This window comes from Protopterus annectens, chromosome 15.part0 (genome assembly GCF_019279795.1).
Source record: "Protopterus annectens isolate FY-2018-M chromosome 15.part0, PAN1.0, whole genome shotgun sequence".
NCBI classification, from domain to species: Eukaryota; Metazoa; Chordata; order Ceratodontiformes; family Protopteridae; genus Protopterus; species Protopterus annectens.
This window is the reverse complement of record NC_056749.1, coordinates 603,061,764-603,082,769: the sequence shown is the minus strand read 5'-3', so window position 1 is coordinate 603,082,769 and position 21,006 is coordinate 603,061,764. Positions and strand designations below refer to the sequence as shown.

Genomic DNA, 21,006 nt, shown 5'->3' with positions numbered 1-21,006 from the left:
ATTCCTTGGACGTACACAGACAGCTAAGATTCTACTTGAGCAGGACTAAAGCTCTAAGAAAAACTGAGCAATTACTTGTGTCGTATGCTGCAGGATCAGAAGGAAAGGCTATTTCAAAGCAGACAATTTCAAAGTGGATAAGCAGCTGCATCCGTTTCTAATACTTACACCATTGGTCCTCTCTTATTTTCAGTTTTTATTAATGATCTCTACCTGGCTATTCCCACTGCAACTTGTATACAATATGCAGATGACTCTACATTAATCTGCACAGCTAAATCTGCTTCTGAACTGCAATGCCTAACCCAGAAAGTATTTAGTATAGTTGAGACATGGTTCTTAAAGCGCTGCCTTCTACTGAATCCCAAAAAAAAACAAAGCTCCTACTATTTACTCCTACTTGTAGGTCCACATCAATAGATATCTCAGTCATTTCTAACAATGGTACCCTCATTTACCCAGACTCTACCACCAAACTCCTTGGTATTACAATAGACAACAACCTTAACTTCACCCACATTAACAATGCTATAAAATCAGTTAACAGAAAAATGGGCTGCCTGTACAGAGTCAAACCCTTCCTTACTCCAATAGCAAGAACTACGATTGCCCACTCCCATCTAATCTCTACTCTACTCTATGCCTCGCCAATATACACTAACCTATCCAAAAAGAATCTTCTCAAACTTGCTACCTCTTATCATAATATTGCCAGATTTGCCACTGGTAAACCCTTCAGAACCCATCACTGTCAGAATCTTAAGCAACTTGGATGGCTTGAACTTCAAAACCAGCTTCAACTCAACCAACTTACAATTGCCCATAAGGTCCTTTACCAGCCAAACAATACTCCAATACTCTCAGACCTCATAACCCCCTACAAAAATCTTAATGCCTTGCGTTCTTCAAATAAACTACTAGTTAACATCAACAAGTCTCACAACATGGCTGGGGACTCTATTCTCAAATACAACTGGGAAAAACTAGAACCTTCTACCTATTGAACTTACTTCCCTTCCTTCCTTATCACTCTTCAGACAAAAACTTAAAACCCTCCTCAAAACACACTGGCTGTGCCCTTGTACCAACCCTAACTAACCTATCATTAATGCTACTAATATATTTTCTAGCTGTTCTCTCTCCACTAATTTAATCTAGTAAGAACCTGGATACTATTTATTTTTAGCCACTAGCATATTCATATTATCTTGCGCTAAACTTTGTATATAGTTTTTATGTTATTTACTGTTAAAGGTATATAATATCTTCTATATCTACTTATTATTCTTATGTAACAATGCCTTATTGGCTGTTTATATCTGTCTTGGAGCTTTTCTCCCTAGGCCTCCACTGAAAATGGACATATATCCAGCTGGACTAGCACGGTCAACAAATGTAATATAAAAATAAAAAAAATAAAATGGTAAACCTGTGCCCAAGGGCATTAGGTCTCATTCCACCAGAGCTGCAGCTACTTCAGCAGCCTTTCTCAGAGGAGTACCAACCAAAGACATTCTAGAGGCTGCTAGTTGGAGTTCGGTTCACACCTTTACAAAGCATTATCATTTGCCTCTCTACTCTAAGTCCAGGGCAGGCTTTGCCACTGCAGTGCTGCAGGGCCTTATAGCCGCACCTAATGCTGTTTAGCTCCAGCCTCCCAACCCTAGCTTTGGGATTCTATCCAAATGTAATGACCAACAGTGAAACACGAAGAACATAGTACAGTTGTGTACACTTACCATAAATGTAGTTGTTCGAGTGTATTCACTGTTGCAGTCCAGGTTTACCCCCCACCATCACCCTGTCATTCTGAATTTTATCTTTCCTTCTCTATCTTCTACAACCTATGTGGTGTATTTGCTTGTAGATGAAGGTAAAGTTTATATTGATGCATGTATATACATATATATATATATATATATATATATATATATATATATATATATAAAATATAAAAATTTGCTACCTTTTTGGGTGCACCTGACATCGGGGTCAAGAAAAACTAAAGAAAATGGCGTCGGCTGCATGTTTTATACCCCCTGATGACCTAACGTCATGAAAGAGAAGACAGCAACCGACACAGGACCCAAGACTTTGGAATTCAGGCTGACTGAGGGCAACCTGTCAGCAGATTACCCAAATGTAATGACTGCAACAGTGAATACACTCGAACATCTACATTTATGGTAAGAGTACACAGCTGTACTTTATAAATAAAGGCATGGCATCCATATTCAAGGAAGTTATAGTCCCGCTGTACTCATCCCTCATCAGAGCAATAATAGAGTTCAATGCAGCTGTTGGCATGTGCTTGACCAGGAACTTGCAACAGCTGGAGTGGCCTCTGAGGTTCCTTACAAAAAAAAAAAAAATACAAGGTGTAAATAACATGTCCTGTGCAGATAGAAGAAAACCCCTATTCCCTTAACTCTGTCTCCTACCAACTGTTAAGGAGTGATCTATGACTAATCGACAAGGCAATCACTAATCCAGCCATGATGTAACTGTTACACATTTACATGACAATACTACGTGAGGGTTACCCAATATAGAGATCTAAACCTGGTCTGTGACACAAGCAAAATATGCTGAACAGACAGATATGTGTCTCAGAGATTTCCCTTTCTCTGGAACAGGCTTCCTATTCATGTAAAGCAGAGCCCTTCCCTGACCTTCTTCAGATGCAGTTTGAATTAATGGATGGAGTATCGTAAATTCAATCCTGGGGTGGCAACCTTGCCCCTTATGGGCAAGGGGCAGTTTGTAAAATACTCAGAGGCATGGGCACAAACCTAAGCCATCTTCTAGCCCTTAGGAATCAAAAATCTGGTAAAATTCAGTAATAATGGCTAAGCTTGTAAGAGCTCTTAAGCTATTAACCTAGTAATCTCCTATTTAATATCTGAGAGATGGCCTTCCGTTAAGTAGATTGTAATGTAGAATGTATAGCAGTGGAAGTTTACACTATCCATGTTTGGTTGACCTAATCCCTTTTACTCCTCCTTTTCTTTTCTAATATTTCTCCATTTATCTTTGTTTCCTATTGACTTTCCTTACCTTTCTGATTTCCTTTTTAAGAAATACTAAGCCTTTTCGGCTATTTTTTTACCTCCCACCCAGCCTAGTTGAAATGCTGTATATACCAAGTATGGCTTCTGACTATATTTGCCATCCAGAAAAGAAAAAGCATGCAGACTCTGCTGATTGTAGTAGTGGCTTCAGGCCTCCTGAGGGATCCCTTGAAATTGAGAGTTGATCCGAAGTCCTGTTCTGGCAAGTAGCCTAGTTTTGAAGGCCTGTGGACCTTGTGTTGGGTTGGGGGGGTGGTATTGGCACAGTATGAGGTCTGGGGTTATGTTGGATTTGCAGCCTAGTTAGAATGTGAGATCATGTTAGGGCCATGCATTTTATAGCTGGTGTGAGAAAATGGCACTGAGTGAAAGATCAGATTGGGCATGAAACAGACCATTGTCATGAGGTAGTGTAGATTTCACAATAGATGGTGAAACAGTGACACAGCACATGACCCCAGGTTGGCTAAAGACTAGACATCTCTAACAGTGGAACATTGTATGTATGAGAGGCCAGGGTTGTATAGGCTGTATGCATCTTTCACTTGTATCAGTTTTGTTCATAGAGAAGTTTTAGGCCATTAGTTGAGATCTGCTGTTGAACCCATATTTCTTTGCTTCCTGAAATTGCCTTCATTTTTTCCTGTTTCTCATAATGCATTTTTGAAAAAAAAAAAAAAAGATTGTAATCCGTGATTTCAAAAATAATTTTACAGAATTTTTAGTTTGTGAAAAGTGCATGTTTATGTACGATGTTTTTCTGTCAACTTAGTGACGAACGTTGTTATCAAGTGTCTTTTGTTTTGAGCCTTTCTCCCCCATCTGTTTTCAGCTTTATCCCTTATATTTGATGTAATTGAGAGATGGGGAACTATGAACTGAGGAGTAAGACCGACAGTGACGTTGTGCACTTGGCCAGGTTGTGTTTTGGTGACTGTCTTCTGACCATATTTCCTTTATTGAACTGTCTCAAAAGCTGATAACAGTATTTTTCTTGGCAGTCTCACTGTTGAGAACACTGTTCTGTGCAGCTCATACTTTCCCTTTTCTTCACTGTTGTGTGCATTTAACATAATTGAGGGTGAAATCGCCCATGTGGCTGTTGCCAGGGTGTGCCCCACTGCAGATTTGTTTTTTAATGAGCATTTAATTTGATTGAGAATCAGTGAAATGTGACTTTTTTAAGATCCAAAGCGTGAGAGAGAATGGTCCTTCCTGCAAGACTGTCTTAAAATACTGAAGTGGCACTCCATTGGAGGTCATGTTCTTCCAGGATTGTGATATTGGGTGTGAATCAGCAGAATCCATAGTATGCATTATTAAACGTTTTCACAGTTTGAAATGGTGTGTGAGCGCCAGAGTCATGCACAGTAAGGGAACTTAACCTTTAGAACATTTGTATTGTGTGTGAACCCAATATCGTGCAAAGTTAGGGATGTCACACTGTAACTATGGTTATTGAAATTGCTACACCGAATGACTACAGTGTCTTACAAACTGAAAGACATCAATTTGTAAAATATCAGGACTTGCAAACAGAAACTAGGGCAATGCCAAATAAGGATACACATATAGTTCTAGTTGTAGTAGGAGTAACTAGACTAATAAAAAAGAATCTTCAAACATATCCGTTACAGATAAATAAACCCCCTATGAACTGCACAAAGGCTGTTCTGGGCACATTATGGGTACACTGTGTGTACTGAGAAGAGCAATTGTATCAAATGTTGTAGTGGAGCAAAACTTCTGATTTCATGATGTTTAATTTTGCCCTGACTTAGGAATGGCGTCCATTCCCATCAAGGTATGCAAAAACCTAAGCAGTTGGAGAAATTAGTCCATAGAAGTATAGTTATGTTGATTAAGAGACCAAAATTTTCTGTAACCTCTTTGTCTCTCATGTAGAAGCAGAAAACAGTTGAGAGGCAAAATTATCTAGGGCAAGAGGAGCAGTGAGACTGTACAGCTGGCCAGTAGTGTTTTACTTTTTGATTATAACACAGTGGTGGGGCAGTGGCATTTCATGTGAAGCTGTCTGACATGCATACTGTAGAGTAATGCCGTACAGTGTGACATGCAGACTGTGGAACAGCGCCCTACAGTGTGACATGCAGACTGGAACAGTTCCCTACAGTGAAGTGCAAGTACATTTATCAGGTTTTAGGCCTCACGAAGGGTAAATCTTCCGAGGGTGTGGTCTGTTTGCAGCTCCTCTAATGTCACTCCGACGGTGCATGAGCCCCAGAGGAGACTTTGTGGTTGATACTGAGCTCCATGACCTTCTTGGAAATGACTGGATTAATGCCACTGTGTGGGCAAATCATCTGTCATGTTTCTTTACTTAAGGGGAGGGGAATATCAACCCTTATAGGTCAGAGTTCTGCAAGTCATTTCCGGTTGTGTAGCCTGAGAGAAGGTTGTTAACACAGATGTATTGCTGGAATTCAATATGTACTTATGACTAAAATGTCAGTCTTAGAATATGAATGTCTTCATCATGATGTATATCTAATTTGTTTTTTTTCCCCAGCTGTTTCGTCGTGTTGCTGCTGCTTTACCAGGAATGGACACAACACCTGAGAAAAGCAAAGAAGACAGTATCCTTTGGGTGACATTAAAAATGTTTACATTGTGTTGGTGATTTAAAGGAGAAATGGCAAGTTAGTATGAAAAAATAGTAGCAGACATAATAATGCAACACCTTACAGCCTTGCTATAGTAGTCCTTCAAGGAATGCATTTTAATGGCCATGAACTTTTTGTTATAAAATGCACTTTTCTTTATGATGCCTCCTCGTCTTCACTTTTTAACAATGGATAGGCTGGAGTTTACAAGTGTACACTTGTAATTTGATAATAAGGCTTTTTATGCACTGCCACTCAATCACTGCAGTGCTTCTGTTTTTTGGCTCAGCAACCGAAACACGTTTATCTCTTACATCCCCTGTTCCTTTACTGCATTCTCCTCTTTTCCCCTTTATACGAGTTTTGCATAGTGTATATATTTCATTATCATTGTTTGCATTTAATGATACATCTGACAGCTAAGTAAATTCTATGGGTTAAATGTATATGTTCAGATTTTATCTGTACTTTGAACTTGTTTTATCTTGCGACTGTGATTCAGCCATGTTGTTATTTCATGTTACCTTGGTTATTTTGTTTTCTCCTGGCCTGAACCTGAAAATGGCCTATGAGAAGCAGTAAGGTACTTTCTTAGATCACTATTTCAGTATTCCAGGCTGGTAGGTTACCTTGCCAAATAACCTGGACATCCAACCAGTGTACCAAAGCCAAATGACCATGAGATCCTCAGACTGTCTCCCTGCCAATCTTAATGCAAGTCTCTCAACCATCAGTCTTTTCTACACATGGTCGTTGGTGTCTTTCTTGCCCTCACTTGTTTGGAGAAGTGCCTTTTGAGGAACCTTCCTTATTTTCTTTGTATTTTTGTGGTTTAATATGGTTGATGTCCACTAATACAGGGAAGTGTGATCGTGTTGACAGATTCATTATAAGGATCTCCTCTCCCATTGTTTGTTTTTTTTTATTTCCGTGGTCTGAAACACTACTGTAAAAATTGCAAAATGTGTCAGTTGTGTGTACCAAAAACCCTACTTACTCCTCTTTCCTCTCTTAGTTACCTGTCCAGAGACCTAGAGCTTAAACTACCTTGTCTAATCTAAAATGGCTGAACCTTTGGCATACGATGTCCCACTTATTCCAAAAATGAAATTCAAATGGGCTAGGCCTGAACCATCATCTTCTTTGTCAGAGTCTCATGTACCCATTGAGGCTTCGCAAGAACACAAGGTATGTTCAACCTTTTCTTAGGTTCCCACTACCGCAACCCAGCTGGAGACTGGTTTGGAATCTGGCTTTCTGACTTCTGGTATGACTAACCTTACTGATATGGTGGAGAAAGGAGAACCTAGGCTTATTTTAGAAGGACCAGAGGGTATCCATCAAATATTGATTCAGGAAGAAATTCTTGGGTATTCAATCAAAGTACACCAAAGAATGGATCCACCACATTTTGTTAAAGTAGGTGTCACTCAGAACATACAGAAAGCAAAAAAAAGTTTCTCTTCCTCAGACATCCCAAGGAAAAAAAGTATGGAATTGTCTGTCCATTTTAATCAATCCACCTTCCTTTCTGTCCTCTGCACCTGCTCCTTCTTCCCCTCAGAAGAGATGCAATAAATTATCTGAGGGGGGTGAAGCAGATTCTGATTCAGATAAACATTCACTGATACAGCATTTTGGGAGGGAATCCAGACAAATATCTGATGTACAGAAAAATATTACAGTTTACAAGAGATTGACATCCCTGTGTTCCTCCAGTTTTGGAGGCTTTTCTGGACACTTATGCATTCACATCTACTGTACCTGATTCTCGGCCTCCTGCACCTGAGACGTTGCATTCTATAAAGTACTTGATTTTATTTATATAGAATTCTTATATAAAACACTTTAGCAGATCTCTCCACTTTTTATATTCCCACAAGCCATCTAACCTTTTACCTACTGCTAATGCCCTACTGTCAGACAAATATAGTAGGGCAGTGGACAGATATGGAAAGAAGGTGTATAGCTCTTCTACCTTGGTCTTCAAGGCTGTGAATTACCATACTGAAATGACCAAATATTTGTTGCCTATTTTGACTGATTTGAAAACCCTGTCATCTCTGAAAGTGTCTGATATTAAAAAGCAGGCTATTTCCATGACAGATCAAACTGCTCAGGTAGCAAGGCATAATATTAAGTGCAGTTAAGATGCAGTGGAACCTTCTTCCAGAGCAGCTGCTATTGGATCTGTCATTGGAAGATATGCATGGCTTCAGTTCTAGTCTCTGCCTGAGAATATTAAAGCTAAACTCTTGGATTCTTCTCTTATAGGGATCTCTTATTTGGCTCTGAGGCAGCTAAATCCTTGCAGGAACATAGTAGAACAAAGCAAGATTTCAAACAAATCTTCCATACTTCTGTTCCAAGGTATCAACAACTGCATGGCTAAGCCCATTTCCTTTTTTTCACGGATACCCTAGGTCTGCACAGAAGGGCAAAGAGATTTCAGGACAAACCAGCCAGAGGTCCTAACTCTGGGAAGTCTCGTTTTCCACACAAATCAGCTTGACTAGTTCTTGTCTTCTTTCCACCTTGGTCTATATCTTTCTTTCAAAAAGACTGACCTCATCTCTTTCTGCTTGGCAGCTCAACTTCAGACAAACGAGTCCTTTCCGTTATCCAACAAGGTTACAGAATCTGTGCTTTTAAGATTATTGCTTTTAAGAATGACTTGAAATTGGATTTCACCATTCACTGGTATGCCACCACACCATCTCAAACAGGCAAACATTTTCTCCTATTCTGCAGGCTGTCCACAAACAAGGTTCCAGAGAACCTGTACTCCCACACTATGCAGCAAAATGGTTTTATTACAGATTGTTTTGTGGTGCCCAGAAAAGGAGGAGAATGGAGACCCATTCTAGATTTGCCCGTATCAACATTTTTATGATGGCACCCTCTTTCAAAATGCTGTCTGTGCAGACTCTCTCTTCCCGTACATTTTTCCTCAGGCCTTATTGGTATCTGCTTGAAGGATGCTTATCTCCACATCCTCATTCATCATTCTTACAGGAATTTAATGTTTTCAGCTTATTTTTAGCACTTTCAGTTCTACCCTTTCGGTTATCTGTAGTCCCCAGGGACTTGACAAAATGCCTAGCATTGGCTATTGCTTGTGCAGAACTTGTGGAATTCAGATATTCCCATCTTGATGACCTGTTAATACATGCATCCCCTCAGGAGATTCTGTTACAGCATCTTAGTTACACTATCTCCCTCCTACAGAGTCTGGGTTTCACAACTAAGTCCACATTGAACCCTACAAGACCTGGTCTTTCCGGACTGCAGGCTAAACACATGCCTCATTTTAGTCTTCCTGTCACAAGAGAAGGTCTAGGCTCTTTCCTACTAATTTCAGTCCCTTCTGCACCTAGGGAAATTCTCAGGGTCCTGGGGTTCATGGTAGTGTCCATACCCATGTTTCCTTTGCAAGGCTACTTTTTAATTTCTCCAAGTCTTTTGAGTTTCTAATACCACGGCGGGAATGGACTCCATTCCTAAGTCAAAGTATGATTAAAGTTCATGAAATTAATATTGTTTGTCTTTGATATTAGTCAGAAGTGCCCTTCACAGCAATTTGTGTCTTTTTGTATGTAAGACACTTTAGTAGCTGGGTGTAGCATTTTCAGTGGTCAATTCTACTTTTGGCTTTTATGGACTACTATATCTGCTTTTCTCACATCTATTTTTTGAACTGTTGATAATGGGTGTTACCATGTGATATAAACTTTAACTTTTTCTATAGTGCCTTGTGGCTCATGTTTCCAGTGTTTTTCAGCTACTTCGGTATTATAATGTTTGCACAATCCTCAGTGCAACAGTCTTGACACATTATTATGCCTTTCAGTATACAGTCCTGCTGCCACCCAGCAACAAGATGTGTGACTGTTTCCAGTTGTTTTACAAAACCTACATTGGTCTCTCTCTCACATGTTCAGTGTGGATTTTGTAAACCATCTTGTACGTAGTCCACTATCTTTGGCCGCCAGTATTAACCTTTCATCTTTTGGTTTAAATTCACCCCTTCTTAACCTTTCCTCCATTTGATCCTGATCGACATGAGGTTGTTCCAAGAATTTTCTATACTTGTAAATATATTTATGCATTTTCCACATTCCTTGACTTGTCATCTGATCCCTCACCTTATATTCTTTCTTTAGTTTTTTTGGCACATTCAGTTGCTGCCTGATTTTTATCTACTTCTGGTTTGATTTCATTTCCTGCTTGATGCCAAGGTGCTTCTGCTAAACTAAGCAGGGAAGTCATCTTAGACTTATTCTCATGTTTCAACACTTGTGAGTTCATCAAATATGTATGCAGTCCCATGATTGCAGATCTGTACATATCGGTTTTGAGGATACCCATACTTCCTTCAGAATGGGGAATATATAGTCTTGGTATGCACTGATTTTTATAAATCATTTGATGAGCATGAAGCATCTATCTAGTTTTCCTGTCCAACCCCTTTGGGGGCCAGTCAGTCACTCCAAAACTGTAAGTTAGGACAGGAAGAGCAAATTGGTTTATAGCTTGGACTTTGTTCCTAGATGTCAGTGCTGTTTTCAGTATTAATTTAAGTCTCCTTAAAATATTACTTAAGTTTTATTCGCATTTGTTCATGAAAAAGTTTGTGGATGAAAGCGTTGAAATAAAATGTGTGTGCTAATTTTGTGGTTCCTGTGCCCATTTCCATTTTGCCTTCAGTGTGTCATTGGATCCAGTACCTTCTTCTGTTTTTTGTTCTTGTTTGGTATTGGGTGGAGTTTTTGTTGTCACTTTTTAGGATAGCTTGCAGGTTCGCTCTTAAATAGGATTATTATTTTTCTTGTTAACCAGGCTGGTGTCTGTTCGAGGTGTGCATGTAAATATTTCTTACATATGACTAAGTCTTCATATGAAGATGTTAATACTTTTAGCCAGAAGTTGGGTACTGCATCTGGGCCTGGGGTTTCCATTTAGGAGCTTTTCTTAACTCTATCTCAATCTAACAGTTACTTCATCCCATTTTATATCCTGTGCATTTGAACTTCTTATTCTATTTTACTTTTTCTATCCATTTAGTATCTTTATGCTGCACTGGATCTTAGGGCGGCCGCAGTGGTGCAGTGGTTAGCGTTGCCGCCTCACAGCAAGAGGTTCTCTGGTTCGACTCTTGGCTGGGGTGCGTTCTGTGCGGAGTCTGCATGTCCTCCCTGTGGTCTCTGGGATTTCCTCCTGGTGCTCCGGTTTCCTCCCACATCCCAAAGACATGCAGTAGGTTGATTGGACACTCTAAACTGGCCCTAGGTGTGTGTATGCGTGTGTGTGCCTTCTGTGGAAAGGTTGGGCACCGGGCTGGCAACTCGACACCGTAAAACTCCACTGCTAATCATGAGCGGACAGATGATCTGCTGTGGTGACCCCTAACCACGAAAAAGCCGAAAGAAGAAGATGCTGCACTGTATCTTCATAGGTATTTCACCAAAATGTATCAGTTTCTTCTTTTTTTGATGGTGATTCAGTTCATTTTGCCTTATTTCCCAATTCTCTGTAAAATTGTTTTGAGTCATCAATAAACTGCTTATTTTGTACTTTTCCTTTATATTTATCTGCATATCTTAATACATTTTTCTGCCTGTGCTAATATTTTTAGTTTATTATTTGCAGTAGTGCACAATAGATCCTGATCTGTTCTGATATTGTGCATTGCTTTTATCACATCTATCTTTTTTGTTAGTCTGTTCCCTCTTCTATACTCTTCTAACAGTAACACTTGTCTTAATTGCATTTAGTTTTCTCTATTTGATACTTCCATGATGGCGTTCAATTTCTCACCATCCTTTCCTACCCTGTGTTTTTGTGGTAAAACTATATCTGGTATTAATTTAGCTGCATAGTAATATATCCTATTTACTTGTGTTACATCGCATGAATCTCTATGGACAGTACTAATTTCTGTGTTCATTTGTTTTGTCAGACTTCTAGTTTCTTGGGTTTCATTGGACTTTCTGTAGTCCATTTCTTTCATTGATCTTAATATGTCTTGTCCATCTGTATTAAATCGAGCAACTCTTCTCTTAGATCATTTTCATCTAAACTGAGGGTACATTCTTTGTTCTCCATTTCCTGCAGGCATTCTATAGAAAGTTCCAGAGTATCTTCCTGTGCCACATTCTCTTCAGTTTCATGCTTTGTCAACTGTTGCTCTTTTCATATGGGAACTGACTTGCCTATCACCCCCACAACATTGACTGCGTCAGAGTTTCCACAGTTTCCTGTTCCTTTCCGTACTGTGCAACTCCAACTGAAAGTTTGCACTGGTTTCCTATGGAAGTCTCCGAAGTGTCTACATGTGAGAAGGATCCAGTGGTACCTAAAATGTATCTAGTCTCAGCATTGTCACCCTCTGAATACTCCAGTCCCACGTCTCCCCTTTCTGAAGAAAGAATGCTAGTGGTGTGGATATCCTGGGTAAAGCTCAGCCTAAGCTTTCCTTTCAAGTTTTTAGTTCCTTCACAAGTCCTGTACACAGATGCCTCAGTCCTATCTTGGGAGCAAGCAGGGGGTGGGGGGGGACCAAATCTTATCAGCTATGCACTTGGTAACAATCCATAAAGGCAAACATGTCCCTACAAGCAGGTTATATTCCCTCCCAGGATAATGTCTACGTAGATTTCCTAAGCAGATCCAGGGAAGGCTCACAAATGAATGTTGAACAGGGACAGTTCCAACACATAGTCCAGAAATGGGTTGTTTCTCAGATAGACCCATTTGCCTCCATTCACAACAAGCAGCTTGGCTCATCATCACAAGTTACCCTGCAGATATAGAAATATCTATATCCATAGCTATATAGACACAGACAGACACGCACACACATGTGTGTGTATATATATATATATATATATATATATATATATATATATATATATATATATATATATATATATATATAAATATATATGCATGCGTGTGTGTGTGTGTATATGTGTATGTATATATATATATATATATATATATATATATATATGCATATGTATGTGTGTATATATATATATATATATATATATATATATATATATATATATATATATTACATCCGTGGTGGTGCAGCGGTAGTGTTGTTGCCTCAAAGCAAGAGGTTCTCCCATTCGATTCTCAGCTGGAGTGCAGGGAGTGCCTTCTGTGTGGAGTCTGCATGTCCTCCCCGCAGTTGGGTTGGCGTTCGAAAGACATGCGTAAATGGGCGTGCCTTCGTTGAAGGTTGAACATCGAGCTGGCACCTCGGCGTTCATGAAAATCTACCGCCAATCATTAGCGGACCGGAGTTCCGCTGTGGCGACCCCTAACCGGGAAAAGCCGAAAGACAAACAACAAATATATATATATAATAGATTTTTAGGTAGTAGTTAGTGTTTGATGTTTCCCTTTTGTACTGTACTTGTAGGCTGCTAAGTAGATAGGTAGCTAGGTAGAATATATTTTGGCGTACTGTTAGTTCATTGCATGCTGTGTAAGTTGGGTTAATTTTTGATTTCTTATACAGCTGTTAGCATGGATAAGAAGGAAGTAAATTTCCAAAATTATGTGGCTTGTGGCCACAGTCTACATACTCAGTGTATCTGCTGGCTCAACACGTCACACTGTGACTTAGAGTTCAATATTTGTGCTGACTTAGGGGATCAGGCACTTAATGAGCATTGAGCAAAGTTAGTGTTAAAGGTCCTGTTGCCTTCGACAGCAACTTCTTTTTTCTCCCTCCACTTCACCCATAAAGAAACCTGACAAAGGCAATAGAGGTCAGAAAAAAGAAAAGGATGAGGACCTGAAGGTACAGGAGAAGTACAGGGGAGTGGCTGCTGGTCCCTTGGATTAGCCTGACCCAAAGAGCCACTGATCTTCAGCAACCCTTGCTGTTTCATCTCCTGGAGCTGATCACCTACAACGCCACCTTCAGGAGAAACCTCCCCTCTTCTGAGTATCCCCAGCCCCTAGCTAAAGGTGGGGTTAGTTTGGGTAGGGTACATTCCCCCATCTATCTACTTACCCCAGGAGAATTTTCACCCAAGTCTTCCCCGTCTGCACTTCATATCTGATCACAGAGCCAGAAGAAGGGTATCTAAGCTTTCTTCAGTGGCCTCATCGCCTCAGTCTGACCACTTGGTTAGGAGTCTGCATTCTGTTTATTTGGAGCAGCTGATGTTGTCTTCCTTGCAAAACGAGATTCAGCTACGGCTCCTTCCTGCCACTTTGGCCCTAGTGCAGGAGGCTCCTTCCTTCAGTTTTCCTCTCCCAGGCCTGTCGGCTCTAGGGCTCATGGATCCACTCTTCTTGCCATCTCCGAGGTCAGCTCTAATGGCTGGGCCATTTGTAGCAACAGCCTCTTTGGCCTTCTTGACACTGGCAGTGTTGGACCTTGAGGCCCCTCAGAGCTGAGAGTTTGCGTCTGTGTCTCCACATTAGGATTCAGCCTTCCCGGATTTGGAGTTGCCCTTCCCCTGGGTGTCTACACACACAACAGTTTGGCTCTGATCTCAGAGATGGAGCAGGTGGGGTAAGCTGTGGAGATGGCATCTTGACTGGATCCTAAAGGAGCTGACTGTGGGAGTCCAGTCTGAACTTCTGCATTCAACACTGTGGAAAGGATTTTCTTTTAATCATAGTGGTCCAAAATGAACAGTATTCTTTCCCCATCTGTCTAGACCCACAGATGCACATCAGTTGGCTCTAGGACAGCCCACACCTCTGATCTTCCAGGTCACCCTGCATCCACAGCACCCCCCCACCTCTTCCACGTCCCCTCCAGATTCTTCAGGAGAGCCACAGGAAGAGTTATCTCAAGAGGAAGTATATAGATTCAATTGAGGGATCTCTTACTGAGAATACAAACCTCAAGGAAGAAGAAAGACCCCTAAGTTCCCCCACAGTGATGACTGTTTGGGTGATCTTATGGAGTTAACTCACTAGCATGGGAGCAGGACCACAGAAGTCCCCTCTCCAGAGGAGTGAGTGTTTTTGGAAGCTTTTGCTGTGGACCCATCCATGGTCTGGGTGGTTCTCCCCTTCAGATACACTTGTCTATCTGGTATCATGGCGGGCATAGAGAGAACCAGATGTGGAACTAATCCCCAAGAAACCCAATAAAATTTTAGCAGTCCCTAAGGATCAGCCGTACTGAAGTATGAGGCCCACAGCTGATTCTATCATGGTGGTGGCTTACACAAAAAAAACGACATTTCAAAAGAGAGTTCCTTAGTCCATCCTCAGAACAGGGAGTCCAGGGCTTGGGAGTGGAAGCTAGCATCTCAACGACTTTCGCTCTGAAATGCTTGGCTTATTTGACAAAACTTCAACAAGACCTTATGTTGGAAGTGTCAAAGGTAGTGAAGACAAGGCAGGCCTCAGAGATACAGAAGACTGCCAAGGCACAGTTGCTAACTATCCAATTTGTCACCAACGTTTGTGCATCTGCTCTCTAATGCAGTCTGTTGCATGTCTCTGGCAGTGTGCACCAGCATTGCTATGCGCTGGCATGTGTGGTTGCAGTTATGTATCAAAAAGAAGAACTTGCACCAAAACCACGAATAATAAAACTCCTTTAATGGTAGCTAGTACACCAAATAACAGCACTTTCACAGACTTTAAATCTGCTTCCTCAGGCTTCACAGTACAGCTTTGAATCAATTCAGTATTTATAATAAAGCATTAATCAAGCACTTAATGTCTAATAGTTCAACAAATTCATTTAGCACAGTTATGCAAATATGTAAGCTCTGGTTTTAAAGAAAACACTTCATTTAAACCAGGAGCTGTATGAGCCCTAAAAAATAAAATCCATTTATTCTCACATCTTTCAGTTTTATTTCAAATGTCACCACCCTTGGCTATCTTGGTTTTAGTTATGTAACTTTGGGGACTGCTTTAAGGCATCCTTTGTTAGTCCTCCATTTGTTTCTTCTCTTTTTAGCCCAAAGGTCAAGGATACATTAGGAATGAGAAGGATGGAACGACCCTGCCATCTGAGTTTCACTTTGCCATCCCTCAACAGTCCTTTTCTGGGAACCAGGGGGGCATATTCCACAAGTTGCAGCATTGTTTTCAGGATGCTTCTGTTGAAGGCACCAGTCGTGGTGGGGGCAGCCAGAATGGGCTTTGCCCACATGGCAGAGGTAGCCTACAGAACCAAGGCTATCATGGGGCTTTCTGTGGGAGGCATTTATAGTTAAACTGAAAGGTTGCCTGGCTGCGCTTTTCTAGAGGTAGTCAGTGGTCACTTAGCTCTCCACTCTAAAGCTTGGGAGGCCATCACCTCAGATGTGTGAGTGCTGAGACTCTTATCAAGAGGCTATTCTGTTCCGTTTTTGTTTGCTCCAAGAGAGTCACAAAAAAATTCCTCCCAGACATTCTACCCTGTGAGAGAAGAGATGCAGCAGCCAAAATTCAAAAGCTACTGGACAGTCAAGTCTTCCAAGAGGTCCCACCAGACTAGTCAGGACCCAGGGTTTATTCCAGATTATTTTTGGTGCTGAAGAACAAGGACCTCATACCAATTTTGGATCTAAGCAAGCTGAATCTTTAAGTCAATCAGACAATAAGTTTTGGATTTGTCATAGTGCAGTCTATTGTGCATCTGCTGAGTAAGGATAACTGGATGTGCTTGATAGAGCTCAAGGGTGTCCACCATCGTATAAAGATTGTGAGGCAGTCCAGCAGATTTCTGCACTTTCGGCTGGGGAGGGTGATCATTATCAGCTCCGGGAGCTGCCCTTTGATTTCATCATAGCCCCCCAGGTGTTCACCAAGTGCATGGCAGCCTGACTTTGATTGCAGGGGTTCCAGGTCTTCCCATACTTGGACAGTTGACTCCTTACAGTTTCCATGAGAGCATCTCTTGTAAAGCTAAAGACTTCTTCCACTTGTGCCTGTACTTGGGGATCACTGAGAAATACAAAAAGTACAATTTAGAGCCTATACAAGTGTAAGTTTGTATACTACCATTTGAATACAGTTGCTCAGACAGCAAAGCTTCCGATCCACAAGTTAAACTCTGTTCAAACAGGAGATTCTCATTTGCTTGTATACAAAAAACCTCCTATCCACTTGGAACCCCCTAGAGACGTACCATATGAGGATTCTGCAATGGATACTAGCAGGTCAGTGGTCACACCGTATGGATTTCTCAGTTGCCGTAACAAACAGTTGTCAAGCTCAGAACAGATGGTGATTGCAGTCTCTCCTCATTGCCACTGGATGATCTTTCTTCTTCCCAGCATCAGACCACTGTCACTGTGGATGCTTCCCTTCTGGGGTGTTGGGGGGGGGCGCACATTTCAAATGTAAGATGTTTCAGGAAACATGGTCTCCATTCAAGGCCAATATACACATCAAATGTCTTGAGATGAGAGTGGTCCTGCTAGGGTTGCAGGCCTTTCAGTGTATTCTCCCCAAGGGTCTGATTTTGGTCAATATGTATGTCGTCTAGTACCTAAAAAAAAGCAGAGGAGAACCCAGTCTTATCCTCTTTGTCAAGAAGCTATGAGGGTGTGGTAGTGGGCGAGCTCCTCTCTGTGGTTTATTTGCAACACACATCCCAGGAAAGGTCAACATCTTGGCAGGCAGTTTAAGCAGGAGTATCCTCATCATGAGTGGTCCCTGAATCCAGAAGTAGCAGCTCAAGTTTTCCAACTGTGCAGCACCCCTTGATGTTCTTCATCTCACATTGCTGCAGTCCTTACACTTGGGTAGTCCGCTGTCCTCGGTCGGCCCGAATATCAAAGTATTAGGCTGACGTCGGTCAAGGCGCTTAAGACTGACATCAGGACGTCAGGGTACAAATGCGCATGACCGACGTCATATCCTTAGTCTTTTTTGCCGCATGGTCCGATGCAGAAGCAGCGTTGCAAGTGCCGTTCGGCGTTCTGAAATTTTTCGAATTCGGAGTTTCAGACCGAGTCAAAGTTGGCTAAGTACCCCGTTGGGGAATATTTTAGTTTTTTCTTGCCTCAGTGGTTTACCGGATGTCAGAAAAAGTGAATAACTGTATTTCTTGTGGGAAACAGATACCGCATAGAGATTATCATACTTTGTGTATCCCTTGTTTGGGGCCTGAGCACGACGTTGTTGGGTGTCGCTTTTGTGCTAGGTTCAATAAGCGCACTATTAAGCGAAGGTTAGATTGTGCCAGGTTGGTCTTCGGGAAGCGGTGTAACTATAATATGCCGTTGGATGCTCCAACGCCCGCTTCTTCGAAGAAGCGCAAAGACAAAGCAGCTAAACCCAGGCAGGAAGAGTCGTCCGTTCCGGACGCCGGTTCTTTAGAGGTGTCAGTGGAATCGGTGGTTCCGCCGGAGGCTTCTCTGGAGTCCCAGGGGGAGACTTTAATATTGCAGGATGTGGCCTCTCAGGAGGCAGGTCAGGCTGAAGGGGCTTCTCAGGTTTCTGTACTCCCCTCTCTTCCTAGGGTGGTTAGGCCCTCTCCTTCTGTTTCCAAGGCTTCTCCCAGAGGCAGGCCAAGTTTAGCTTCTGTTGGTGTCACTCCTAGTTCATCAGGGTCTGTGCCCAAGAAGCACATGCTTAAAATGGCAGAGGATTTAATTACTTTGATTAGAGGTTCTTTGCCCCCTCCTGATAAGAGGCCTAGGGTGGAACCAGAGTTGGGGAGTTTTGAACAGGCTTCGGATGTTTCAGAGTCTTCGGCTGAAGACTTGCAGGAGTATTCTCCTTATTCTGATTCTGATGTGGATGATTCTACTCCTTCTGCTTCTCCTCCAGAGGATTTTTCTTTTTCAGAGACTCTTCATTCCATGAGGGAACATTTTAAGTGGGAAGGTCAGGACTTCTCTGATTCCAGGAAAAGGCTTAGGGAATTTTTGCTTTTACCCCAGCATAGGCCTTTGGCTATACCACCTGTTCTGGATGTTGTGGAAGATGTGTTTGCTGAGGCTTCACTTAATCCTGATTCTTTGCCTCCAGCTCCTGTTAAACCGGACAGGTATTACAGGGTGCCTGAAGCTCATAAATATCTTTATAAGAGTCCTAGGGCGGACCCAGAAACTGTTAGTCAGGGACCTAAGGGTGTCAAGGCCTCTGTTGTAAAAAATCCGGTTCCTCCAGATAAAGAGGCCAGAGCTTTGGATAGATGGGGAAAGAAAGTCTATACTTCTTCCACCTTAGCTATGAGGGCTTTGAATTGCCAGTTTCACATGTTGAAATATCAAAACTATCTTCTTGCTCAATTGAAGTCTAAGGTAGATGCTCTGGCAGAAGGTATTGAGTGTAAAGAATTACAAGATTTGGTACATGTTTCTGAACAGGTGGGTAAGCATTCTTTACAATGTGGTTTTGATGCTGTACAGGCCTCGTCTAGGGTGGCTGCCACTGGGTCAGTTCTTCGCAGGCACGCCTGGTTGAGGGATCAGAATTTATCTGACCATGTTAAGACAAGGATTTTGGATGCTCCTTTGCAGTCTGATGTGTTGTTTGGTTCACCTGTGGAGGCAGTCTTAAAGAAGATGGAAGACAAGGCTAAGTCTATGCAGGCTGTTAAAGATTTTTTGCAAGTTCAGCCTCCGAAGTTTAGTAGAAATTGGCCTGCTAAGGGGTGGACGTACCCTTCTTATGATTCACAGTCTAGGGGTAGATCTAGACGTGGTAGGAGCAGAGCTCAGGGCTCTTTCAGACCTAGAGCAGGGAGTTCACCTGCACAGTCTTCAGGTGAGGGCAGGGGCCAGTCCTTTCGTAAACAGGCCCAATGACCTACCTTTTCAGCTGCCAGAGCCTTCTTGTCTGGCAGCACCTTTGGGAGGAAGGTTGGCACTCTTCAAGGAAAATTGGAGTTTAATTACCCAAGACAGATGGGTATTGGATATCATACACCAAGGTTACAAGTTTTATTTCCATACCTTGCCTCCTTTCAAAGGCATGCCAGACGTTCCTCCTCAGCAAAGAATAGAGGCTCACAAACAAATTTCTCTGCTGCTTCAAATAGGGGCCATACAGCCGGTCCCTCTGCCAGAAGTGGGCCTAGGATTTTATTCTCGCCTGTTCCTAGTACCAAAGAAGGGGAACACGTGGATACCAATTTTGGATTTATCTATCCTCAACACTTATCTGGACATTCCCAAGTTCAAAATGTTGACGTTACAACAGCTTTTACCTCTGCTGGGCAAAGATCACTGGATGGTGACTCTGGATCTCAAGGAGGCTTACCTTCATGTTCCTATCAGGCTAAGTTGCAGGAAGTATCTGCGTTTGGCTGGGACTTCTCATTATCAGTTCTCTGCATTGCCCTTTGGCTTATCTACTGTGCCCAGAGTGTTCACGAAGGTTCTGGCTCCAGTGATAGCTTTCTTCAGGCTAAAAGGAATACAGATCTATCCTTATTTGGACGATTGCCTAATTCTGGCTCAAGGAAGGGACGAACTTCTTCATCATTTGCAATATGTGATAGCAGTGCTAAGATGCCTGGGGTATTCTGTGAACGAAATAAAGTCCAGTCTAGTACCCTCTCAGGACATGTGCTTTCTGGGTGTGAGACTGAATACAGCATCCCAGATGGCCTTTTTGACCCCGGACAAACAAAAGAATCTTTCCCTTTACTTCCATCAATTGTCTCATCAGTCCAGGCTGACTGCAAGGACAGTCCTTCAAGCCTTGGGGTTCATGGCATCTTGTATTCTGGTGCTTCCCAATGCCAAACTGCATATGAGGAAGCTACAATGGTATCTCAAAAATGTATGGACACAGCACTGCCAAGATATGGACACTGTCATTCAGATAATACCTTGCATTCAAAAGGAATTTTTGTGGTGGGCTCAGGAATGTCACCTAAACAAGGGACTCTCTGTGACCCGGCCAAAGAAGAGTCAGATTCTAACGACAGATGCCTCAGACAAAGCTTGGGGAGCTCATCTAAATGGAAAGTGGATACAAGACACGTGGCCTGCCAGACTACAACATCTACATATCAACTTGAAGGAGATGTTAGCAGTCCAATTTGCATTAATAGCTTTCAAGGATTTACTTCTTCCAGGGCAGGTGTTGGTTCTAACAGACAACACAACTGTCATGTGGTACATCAACAAGCAAGGGGGAACACATTCTTATCCTCTATGCAGACAAGCAATGATTTTGTGGGAGACTGCTCTCAGTTTACAGCTAAATCTTCAGGCAAGGTTTCTGCCGGGAGCACAGAACTCCTTAGCAGATGTGTTGAGCAGACAATTATGGATCCCCACGAGTGGAAATTGGATCCTCATGTATTTCAGAAATTGACAGTGTCATGGGGAACTCCAGACATAGATCTGTTCGCTTCTCCACTAAACTACCAG

The 21,006-nt window shown here is 42.0% G+C and overlaps 1 protein-coding gene across 5 annotated transcripts in view; it reads left to right on the top strand.

Annotated features, from left to right (window-relative positions):
- The window catches only part of LOC122789947 (ras-related protein Rab-6A-like), a 423,726-nt gene that overhangs the window by 350,591 nt on the left and 52,129 nt on the right, over positions 1 to 21,006 (top strand). For all 5 annotated transcript variants that reach the window (XM_044057438.1, XM_044057437.1, XM_044057436.1 and 2 more), the window contains one exon: positions 5,602 to 5,668. In XM_044057438.1, the coding sequence (XP_043913373.1) occupies positions 5,602 to 5,668 (67 nt within the window). Of the gene's footprint in view, positions 1 to 5,601; positions 5,669 to 21,006 lie in introns of those variants that run through there.